Below are 11,099 nucleotides of genomic sequence, written 5' to 3'. Positions count from 1 at the left end.
TGGGAGGGGAGAAAAGCACAACAATGAATGAATGGAAATCCAAAGTAAATTTTCATTGAAATTAATATTTTTAAAAAATGTGTAGCTTAGAAAACCCTCATATGTGGTCATTATGAGAAATGAATTACCTTAATGGCAAAAAATTACCAAAACAAAATGTTACCACTGAATCTTTGTTTTAGAACTACATAGTTTATCTAGTTCATTAGATTCATAGAAACATATACTAACTTTAAAATCTTGATCCAGATCTTCTTCATTTTCTGTTTCATCTTCAGCTTCTATATCAATATCATCGTTGTCATCACTTTCATCTACTACGTCATCCACTGTGATACAAAATGAGCTATAAGTAGGCCAGAGGTAAGCTTCTATAACATGCACATCCAAAGTTAAAAAGTACTATTTTCTATAGTCAAAAAATAAAAGTAAGATTTCTTTGAAAGACACCTCTAAGGTTAACTCAAGTGACAGAACAGTTTACAATATGTGAAAGTGCCTTAAAATTTGGAAAGCAATGCAAAAATCAATGGTTTTTATTAATACTCTCAGTTTTAAAACTTAATACTATGAATGGACTACTATTCAGCTAGGAAGAGGAATGAAGTCCTGATCCAGGTTAAACCACAGATTAACTTGAAAACCTTAAGGTCACTGTAGAAGGTCAATCACAAAAGAACACTGTATGATCTCATGTGGAATAACAAAGCACAAAACTCACTGCCACAGAATTGGAGCAGACTCAGAGTTTTCAGAGGCTAGAGGTACATGAGAAAAGACTTTCTCTCAAGTAGCTGCTGATGAATCCAAACTAAGCAAGCAGTACCATCGTTAGGTTAGCGGCACAACTCTACTTTGTTGGCCATTCTCAGAGCACCAAAACCAAAGCTATCTGGTGGTAACCAATTGGAGGAAGGGGGCATTTTGTAAGAAGCCGTGAGTTTTTTATTTATTTTTACTGACAGGAAATTAAGCAATGATTATGAATGCCAATTATGTTACTGACATTACTTTGCTGTTACTTGCTGTCAAGTCAGAATGGGTCCATAGCTCCAGCGAGTTTTCAGAGTCACTAAAACAGAAGAATGCCCACCCATTTCCCACAGAGCAGCTGTTGTTGTTGTTGTTGTTATGCGCCGTCGAGTCGTTTGCAACTCATAGGGACCCTATGTACAACAGCCCTAAACCCTGCTCTATCCTGTGCCAATCGCATTGCCTCTGACACACCCATCCCGATTACCCCAGTCACTGAATAGTGGATTTAAATCATGTGCCTTTGGATTTGCAGAGAAGCTTCTCAGCACTAGATCACCAGAGTAACTGACATTACTAAATATTTTTAGGTTGAATAACAAAAATTGTGTTGTATATACTCTTATAGTAACAAGAATAAATTAATAATTCAGCAGTGTGTCAATTAAATTAAACATCCTATTTACTATTTATGATTATTGTTGTTGTTAGGTACTGCTGAGTCAAATATGACTCACAGTAACCCTATGAACAAAAGACATGAACCTTGTTCTATCTTGCACCATCCCAACACTTCCTGACATACATGAGCCCATTGAAGATGTCACCATGTCTATCCAACTAGTTGAGGGTATTCTTCTCCTTCATTAACCCTCCACCCATCCCAGCATCATAAAATCTCTAATTATTCTATTAAAATTCTTCTCTTAAGTTTCAGATTTTGTCCAGGTTTCCTATTTCAAAATTTGTAGGTAATTTCAAATGGAATACGAAAAAGAAAACCACTGTTTTCAAGTATCTATATTTACAAAATTGAGTGTTTTAGACTTCAAGCAGATTGCTGAAAAATTCATGTTACACAAATATTTTTATTATCTGAAACTGTGCTTTAAAAATTATTTTTAATTAAAATTATGTTTTATGATAGCACTTATAAGTGCATATTAAAAGCAACAAAACTACTTATAATTATCTGAATATTATTTTAAATTACTCATTTCAAATAGCTGCATTCATAAGTAAAGAATCTTCCTTCTTTTAAGTTATCAAACGACAAGAAAAGTGTGGAAATTCTATTACTAATCTAGATTATCTTCTCTTTTCCATTTTGTTAGGTAGAATCAAGTAAATTCTACATGTCCACACATTAAGAAGATTTTTGCTTTTTTTTTACTGGTTTGCTTTCACAGTTCATATACATTGTGTCTCCCACTATTTGTCATTCACATTGTGTTTCATAAAATTATTGGCATGCATTATGTTTTATAAAATTAATCAACATTAGACCTTGCCCATCATTACCCTGTCTTCTGGCCCAGATCCTTCCCATCAGCATCTCCTTCATTTCACTCACCAAATTCTATAGCCCTGTGGTTTCATGCCATCCTCTGCCCTCCCCTACTTGAATTACCATACATATTTTAATAGTTACCCTCTATTTTCACAATAATGGTCTTATGCAGTATTTGTGCTTATGAAGGGGGCGGAAAAAAGGAAGTCTAAACTTTTTTTTTTAACTATTTTTTAAGGTATACAGTTCAAAACTACCAGCTACTCTGAGGGAAAAAGATGGATAATCTCTCCCATGTGATTTACTGCCTCTGAAAACCCCTGGAGGTTCAACTCCAAGTCAGTTCCAACTCCACGGTACAGACATTGTACAGAATGCTCAACAGTCTAGTTTAAATAATTTCATATTTTTGTTCAAGTAAATCATACACTAGGGTATGTTCAGTCATCAAATTATTGGTAATTGTGGTTTTATAACTAAAAAAATTCAAGTTCATTAAATATTTACAATGTTGTTGTTGTTGTTAGGTGCCATCAAATCGTAGACGACTCATAGCGATCCTATGAACGAATGGTCTGAGCCGTCATTAGAGTCATTAGAGTTTCCAGAGGCAAGCCATTTCAGAAGTGGATGCCGCTCCTGCTTCCAGACTTGTTTTAGCCCGGAAGCTCCAGCCAACACTGTCCACCATGGGTACCCATTACCACAACTGGCACATCACTGTCACAGTCTTCAGCATCACAGCAACCACAAGTTACCTCAGAAGAGCAACACACAGACTAGTGCTATACCACCTAGAAGAATGTTTGACAGAAAAAAATTTGAACCTGGCCGAGGGCCACAGATGAAAATCACCCACCTTGGGCTTGGTAGCACAACTTCCTTTCCACTAGGTCACTTCCAAAATGGCTTGCCTCCAGAAACTCTATGTACAAACAATGCTCAGGCCGTTCGTTCATAGGATCGCTATGAGTCGTTTACGACTTGATGGCACCAAACAACAATAACAATGACAATGACAAAGAGAGAGCTACATTGGCCTAGTCTCCAGAGTTAAATCATTGCTCTTCAGTAATTTGGAGAGGTCTCTAACAGCAGATTTTCCCACTGCAATACATCTTTTAATTTCCTGGCTGCTGGTACCAAGAGTGTTGATTATAGAGCCACACAAAGTAAAGCTGTTAACAATCTCAATCTCTTCACCATCTATCATGATGCTGTCAATTAGCCCAGTGGTAAGAATCTTTATTTTCTTGATATTGAGCTTCAATCCTTATTGAAGACTGCAGTCCTTGACCTTCTGCAGCACGCGCTTCAGGTCCTCCTCAATTTCAGCAAGCAGAGTTGTGTCAATCTGCATAACGCTAATTGGTGATGAATGTTTCTCCAGTCCTGATGCCACATTTCTCCTCTTACAGCCCCGCCTCCCATATAAATTGAAAATGTATGGAGATAGGACACATCCCTGGTGTACACCCTTCCCAATTTTGAACCATGCAGTGTTTCTTTGCTCTGCTCTGATGACTGTCTCCTGGTCCAAGTACAGGTTTCACATTAGCAAGATCAAGTGTTCTGGGATTCCCATTCTTCTCAAAGTTAGCCACAGTTTATTGTGATCCACACAATCAAATGTCTTTATTACCTCAATATATTATACTTAAAATAAAACTAATGAAAATAAAATGTGAACATTTTTGATGGTCATTAATGCCTTCTTTGTACTTAAGAGGTGAACAAACATGAGTCAAAGGTGTCACAGTTTCAGAGAGTTACCCAAAGCCCACAGTGAGCATGCAGTCCTACCTTCAGGTGGTAAACTGTAGAGCTGGGCCACAGGCCCAGTCACAGGAATGACTGGCAACTGGAAATGGAAGGAACTTTTAATTGTTGGGAGTGGCAGGCGATTTTTAGGGAAACACTTCCTCATTATTAGGCTGGAGATGTTGACAAGAGGATCAAGAGTTCTGACTGCCAAGCATTCCTGTTTATAAGAAAAAGAGAAAGAACCTTTGAAAGTTTAGTATTAATTTTCATTTAAAAATTTTAACTAAGCAGAAATCAGTACTATCTCTGGTGCTAAAAGTCACCAAGAGAATTAGAAACAATAAATGACTTAAGAAAATATCTAACGAGTCCAAGGAATAAAAGAAAAAAAAGAAAATCTAAGAGGAAAAAAGAGAGAAAAGAAGGATTAAAAAAAAGGAATTAAGTTTAAGAAGTAAAAAGGAACACAGAAGACATGTATTTTGCTGATTCATTCTTAGAAATCTATCAAGTATTGTTATCTCATAAGTTGGTTGCCCAACTTATAAAAGAACTATTTCAAGTTGTAAGATACTGGTGTGTTGACCCTAAATAGTGTTAAGACAGGCTAGGATGAATACTGGATATGAAACTCTATCATAGGAGATTATTATTAAATGGTATATAAATGGTACTTCATGATGTTTTAAAATTTGTAATACATACATTCACACACCTGAGCTTTAAGTGAGATGAAGCCAGGCTCAGAAATGGTAAGGAGCATAACCAAGTCACCTTACAAAATAATTTAAACCTAAACGTGGTTCAAATCTACCAGATGCTCTGCTGGAGAAGGAGGGGCAATCTCCTCCTGTACCAGTCAGATCTGATTTGACGGTACACACACACACAATAATAAAATTTTAAAAAGTAAATAAAAGAATTTAAACCTAGAATTAGTTTCTAGCTCCAAATAACATTTATTAAATATACAACCCTACTTATATTAAGAATAATTTTTTAATGTACTAATGACTGACCTATAAGAGGAAATAGATAGGATACATGAAATGTACATTCAAATATCTTACATTTTCAAAAGGGTCAATTCATCAAGAAGACATGTAAAACACTCACAGATCACAGTAAAGTACCACATACCTTCTGAGCAAACACCCAAAATGAAGTCAAAGGCTCATCCTAGAAACCACGGTTCCATGGCATCTCTTCCTCCCCAGCCAGAAAGACTTGGGGAGGGGGGCATCTCACACTGTAGAGATGCACAATGCCATTTTCCCCAACTCAGAATGAAGTCACATGGAACAAATGACTGTGCCTTTCGGTTTTAAACTATGTTTAAAAATATTTATGGTACTTTTCTAAGTATCCATAAACCAATTTGGCTTTCTTAATAAACAAATCAAATCATTAATTCATAATCACAATAGTAGGAAGGAAAAACACACTCACTTGTGAAGTGTTATATAGTATCTTCATCCCATTAGCATCAATAAAAGCTTTTCTTCCCAACTTTATATTTGTAACACTTTTTAAAGTCTGTAAAATTCCTTTCCGAATCAGCATGTTTCTATGTCGATTATCATGACGATGCCAATCTACATAAACTGTTAAAAGTACTTGGACATATCCTCTGTCTACAGCTCTCCTGGCATTTGTTTCTTTAAAAAAAAAAAAAAAAAAAAAAAAAAAAAAGAAGAAGGGGGATATAAAAAAAAATGGCAAGAGAAAACTGAATATATAAAATTAAAAAGAAAATCTTAACATTGCTTTTTACTTTTAATTATTTTAATTGTGATTTTAGTGAAAATTTACAGAAAACTTGGATTTCTATTCATTCTTTCTTGCACATTTTCCCTCTCTACGCCCCACCTAGTTCACTTAAAAAAAAGAAAATATTCACTCATTGTTGCATCATTTTCTTCCTTCCTCCACCCCAGTCCACTTTCCTATATGTACCTCTTATTCTGGACTGTTGTCATGCAAATAATACTTAACTATATATTCCTTTTAAATAGTTCTTTCCTTCATCTATTCCAATATACTATTATTTATCCCCTCTTTTCTTATCTCCTTCCCCACCCCATGTCAGTCCTGTTTTGCAACAGTGGTGTTATGCAGTATTTGTCCTTTTGTGACTGCCATATTTAACTCAGCATAATGTCCTCCAGGGTCACTCATTTTGCATATTATTTCATGAGTTCCTTGTTTTCCAGTGCTGCACAATATTCTTTTGTGTAAATATATCCACAGCTTCATTCATTTGTTAATGGGAACTTGGATTGCTTCCATCTCTTTACTATTGTGAACAATACACCAATAAACATGGGTCTGCAATATGAATTTCTTTTCCCCAAAAGAAAATGGAACTTACACACATATATGTAAATGTTCCATATGACAAAAAGTACATTTTCCAGAAACCTGTCCATATACTATTAAATGAATTAGAACTATAAAGCTCTCCTTAATAAAAATAAAATTATAATTTTTTTAACACACTAACAAAAGTTTCATTCATTTTAAAACTTAAAAACAGACCTACTTTGATTACATCATATGAAATATACAGACTTCAACTTACTTTATGTTGTTGTTGTTGTTGTTAGGTGCCATTGAGTCAAATACACCCTATGAACAAAAGATCTGAGCCCTATTTCATCTTGCATCCTCCTCACACTTCCTGAGACACAAGAGCCACAACAGCAGTCACTGTGTTAATCCAACACTAGCTGTGAATATGATTCCACTAAAGATGTTGTCATCATTTAACTTTTACTTCAAACCTTGTGTGTTTCCCTTGAAATTCAACCAAGTGGACTGTACTTATTATTACTAAGTTTATGTTTCCCTTATATCACTCTGATTACTCCACAACCATATATACACACACAACAATGTAAGTTAAAAATACTTAATATAGCTTTTTAGAAAATGAAATATCTGCATTAGATGACTAGAAAGAATCCTTTCTAATTATTTTTTAAATGTCATGCAAACTACATTAAAAATTTTTAAAGGCCAGTTTCATATTTCAGTAAAATTAACAAACTCACAAATGTGATCTGATTTTAGTATTTTTAACATGTGAATATTTAAGAGTGTTAACCTAAAGGATTCATTTTAATAAGATAGCAAAGGAATCATAGTTTATCAACATTCTGAGCCACCCAGTACATCACCAGTGAACCACATTATCTTAAACTTAGTAAGTATAAGATAATGTGGAATAGCTACATAGTATAGGTTGTTTTGTTACAAAGAAATATCAATCTTTGTTTAATCTCATAAAATGTCTCCCTGATTCATGGCAAGAACACTAAATTACTGCAACAGTAAAGATATCTGAAAGAATTACTGCAGTTCCAAATGTGCTAATACCAAAACCTAAACTGCCTCCTATTAAGACAATTGTAGCTCACAATGACAATATAGGACAGAGTAGAAATGACCCATAATGGTTTACAGAAACAGACTGTCATATCTTTGTCGATGAACAACTATTGGTTCAACCCTCAGATTTTTCCATTAGCAGCTGAGAACTTTCACTAGTATTTGACCAGGGCTCCTAAATGTGCTAGTATATACTTAAAACATAAGGGAGCGATAAAAGAATAATCAAACGTATCTAGCGCCTTTCAGATAGTAAACATTAAGAGAACCAAAAGGAAAAAAAAAGAGAGAGAACCAAAAGAAGCCTGCTAGGCAGAGAAAGTTTTCTTATGTGAAAGCCTTAAAACCACTACTGTACTATAGTAGCCAGTCTTGTTAAGACTGTGTCTAATAAAATTTTCAAATCCTATTACAAAGCTTTTATATTTCCACTGGAATATCTAACAGCATAAGAGAATTATTAAAAGTCTCTATGAAAGATTAAATAAGAAATTTTCTCATAATTCAAATAAAAATGCTGACTAACTATTACAGGATATTATTATAACTAAACTGCACTCTTAAACAGAAGACAATCGAAAACACTATGAGGAAAATGATTCATGTAAAGATTCATGAATTCAGATCTCAAAGTTCTCAGTAACCTATATCTATTCTTTAATTAAAGGCAACTTAGATTCATCCTGGAGAAAACAACTTGTCATTTTCCTCCAGCAAAGGCAAATGAGTAACTTATCCTTCTGGACTTTGTTTGCAAAAGCCTGCCTCCACTCTCTTTGGGTACTTAAAATAGTAGTAAAATCTATCCTTTTAAAATAATAACATGTGGGTTTTTTCCCCAAGAGTAGGAAGACAATTTAAAATATTCAATAACTGAGAATGCTCCAAAATATCATGGTAAATTTAAAAATGTGTAGGGTAGTACTTAACTTATTTTGCATTGTTAAATTTTCATTCTATTTAGTGCCAGAAGTCATCTGAAAACATATTAAGCTTGAGCTAGATTCATTCTACTTGTCAGTTTTTGCTGATAAAGAGATATGTCTGCTTCTCCTTGGAGGCAAAGATGGCAAAGCTTCATTTCACACACTTTGGGCATGTTGTTAGGAGGCTATACCTTAGAAAGAGACATCATGCTTGGTCAGCAAAAGAGAGGAAGACTCTTAACAAGATGGACTGACATAGTGACAGCCACAATGAACTCACACACGTCATAAATAATGAAGATGGCATAGGACAGGACAAAGTTCTGTTGTCCATGGGGTCACCAGGAATTGTACTTAACTTGATGGCACTTAACAATAGCTCTCCTTTGAAGAAAAATAATGGAGTAAGTAAAAGTAAAAAATTAAATTTGCCCAAATATGTAAAGCACAACTGAAATGGAAAAATAAGGTAAAAGGCATTGCATCACTGATCTCAAATACTACTATACAAACAGTGTGGTACCTATACCATGACAGACACACAGATCAATGGAACAGAAATTAGAACCAGAAAGCAGCTCATCAACCTATGGCCAACTGATTTCTGACAAGAAGATGAAATCATAAAGTGAGGAAATGATAGCCTATTTAACAAATGGTTTTGTCAAAATTCTAAAACCATTTGTAGAAAATTCAAACTAGACCCATACCTCACACCATACACAAAAACTTACTCCAGATGGATCGAGGACCTCAGAGTAAAACCAAAGACTATAAATTTCATCAGAGAAAAGCTAGGAAGAACTCTGGAAGCCCTAATCTACAGCATCAACAGTTTTCCAAATATAATAAAAACCTACAACCAGGGGAAAAAATTTATCTGTATGAATGGGACCTATTAAGAATCAAATCCGTATGCATGGCGAGCTCTGGTGGCCTAGTGGCAGGAAGCTGCACTGCAATTCCAGAGGTGCATAGTTCAAATCCACCAAATGTTCTGCTGAAGGAGGAGGGACAGTATCCTCCTGCGCAGTCAGATATAAAAGAAATAAAAATAAAAAAACCCTATGCACATAATAAATCTTCTCCAACAGGTTAAAAAGGAAACCTAGAGACTAGGACAAATATTTGGCAATGACATATCTGATAAGGGACTCAGATCTAAAATTTACAAGATACTCCAGAACCTTAACAAGAAAAAGGTAAACAACCCAATCCCAAAATGGGCACAGGATATAATATATAAACAAACAGGATATGAATAGTTAGTTAGCAAACAAACATATGAAGAAATGTTCAAAATCCCAAGGTCTCAGGGAGACACAGATAAAAACAACTATGAGATTTCCTACCACCCCAGTAACAATAGCAAAGTTCAACAGAGCAACACATAACAAATGCTGCCAAGGCTGTGGAGAGAATGGAACCATTATTCACTGCTGGTGGAAATGTAAAATGAAAGATGGCCTGGCACTTCTCAAAAAGTTGTAAATAGAAATACATTTGACCTAATAATTCAACTACTGGGAATATAATCTATAGAAACCAAAGATGCCACCCAAACATATGAATGGACACCCATGTTTATTGCTGTGTTATTCACAAAAGCAAAAACATGGAACACAAGCACCCATCAACAAATGAATTATTTTTATATAACCATTCAAAAAAAATGAAACATTACACAACATGGGTGACCTTGGATACTAAGTGAAATACCTCAATAATAAAAAGACAAATACTACATAACACAAGTTATAAAGTAGGAATGACATGGGAGGGAGAGATTGGGGACAAACTAGAAGAAGAGTGGACAGATAATGAACACTGCATTGCACCAGATGTGAGAAAGAACTGTTTAAAAGGAATTTATGATTAGGCATTATATTTATGAGAACAATCTGGAATAATAACTATACTGCAAGCAAAGTGGACTGGGGGAGGAGTATGAAGGAAACTATTAACAACAAATATATGAAAATTCACCTTTTTGTAAACTTACATTGAAAGCATAATAGTAAAAGAAAAGAAGAGTTGGAGTTGTTCAACAGAGAAGTTGTCAGGAAAGCAAGAGATAAGAGATGGAAACGTGAGAAATAAAAAGACTTAAAGGATGTTGTTGTTGCTGTCGTTGTTATGTGCCGTCGAGTCGATTGCAACTAATAGCGACCCTATACACAACAGCCCTAAACCCTGCTCTATCCTGCGCCAACCGCACTGCCTCTGACACGCCCATCCCGATTACCCCAGTCACTGAATAAATCAACCTAATAGAGGGTCTTCCCCTCCTGCGCTGTCCCTCTACTCTACCCAGAATAATGTCCCTCTCCAAAGACCTGTCTCTCCTTGCAACATGTCCAAAGTATGTCAGAGGAAGCCCCAGAATCTTTGCCTGGTTTAACCCTCTCTAAACTATGGTTCACTCTGAGAAGAATGGGAATCCCAGAACACTTGATAGTTCTACTGCGAAACTTATACTTGGATCAGGAGGCAGTCGTCAGAACAGAGCAACGGAACACTAAATGGTTCAAAATTGGGAAGGGTGTACGCCAGGGATGCACCCTATCTCCATACCTTTTCAACAGATTATCCAGGACGCTGGGCTCTATGAGGAGAAATGTGGGGTCAAGATTGGTGGATGATTTATCAACAATCTGCATTATGTGGATGACACAACCCTGCTTGCTGAAACTGAAGAGGACCTGAAGCGCCTGCTGCAGAGTGTCAAGGACTGCAGCCTACAATATGGATTGAGG

At 35.6% G+C, this 11,099-nt stretch overlaps 1 protein-coding gene across 1 annotated transcript in view; it reads right to left on the bottom strand.

The window, feature by feature from the left end:
* Window positions 1–11,099, bottom strand: part of AGTPBP1 (ATP/GTP binding protein 1) — a 273,980-nt gene that overhangs the window by 171,626 nt on the left and 91,255 nt on the right. The window contains exons 9-11 of the mRNA XM_006900869.1: window positions 5,477–5,685; window positions 4,067–4,124; window positions 232–329 (exon numbers count right to left, since the gene is read on the bottom strand). Of these exons, the coding sequence (XP_006900931.1) occupies window positions 232–329; window positions 4,067–4,124; window positions 5,477–5,685 (365 nt within the window). The remainder of the gene's footprint in view (window positions 1–231; window positions 330–4,066; window positions 4,125–5,476; window positions 5,686–11,099) is intronic.

This window comes from Elephantulus edwardii, unplaced genomic scaffold, assembly GCF_000299155.1.
Source record: "Elephantulus edwardii isolate Elephantulus edwardi_28Jun2011 unplaced genomic scaffold, EleEdw1.0 scaffold00298, whole genome shotgun sequence".
NCBI lineage: Eukaryota > Metazoa > Chordata > Mammalia > Macroscelidea > Macroscelididae > Elephantulus > Elephantulus edwardii.
Note: the sequence above shows the minus strand (reverse complement) of the source record. Positions and strands in the feature narration are given on the sequence as shown.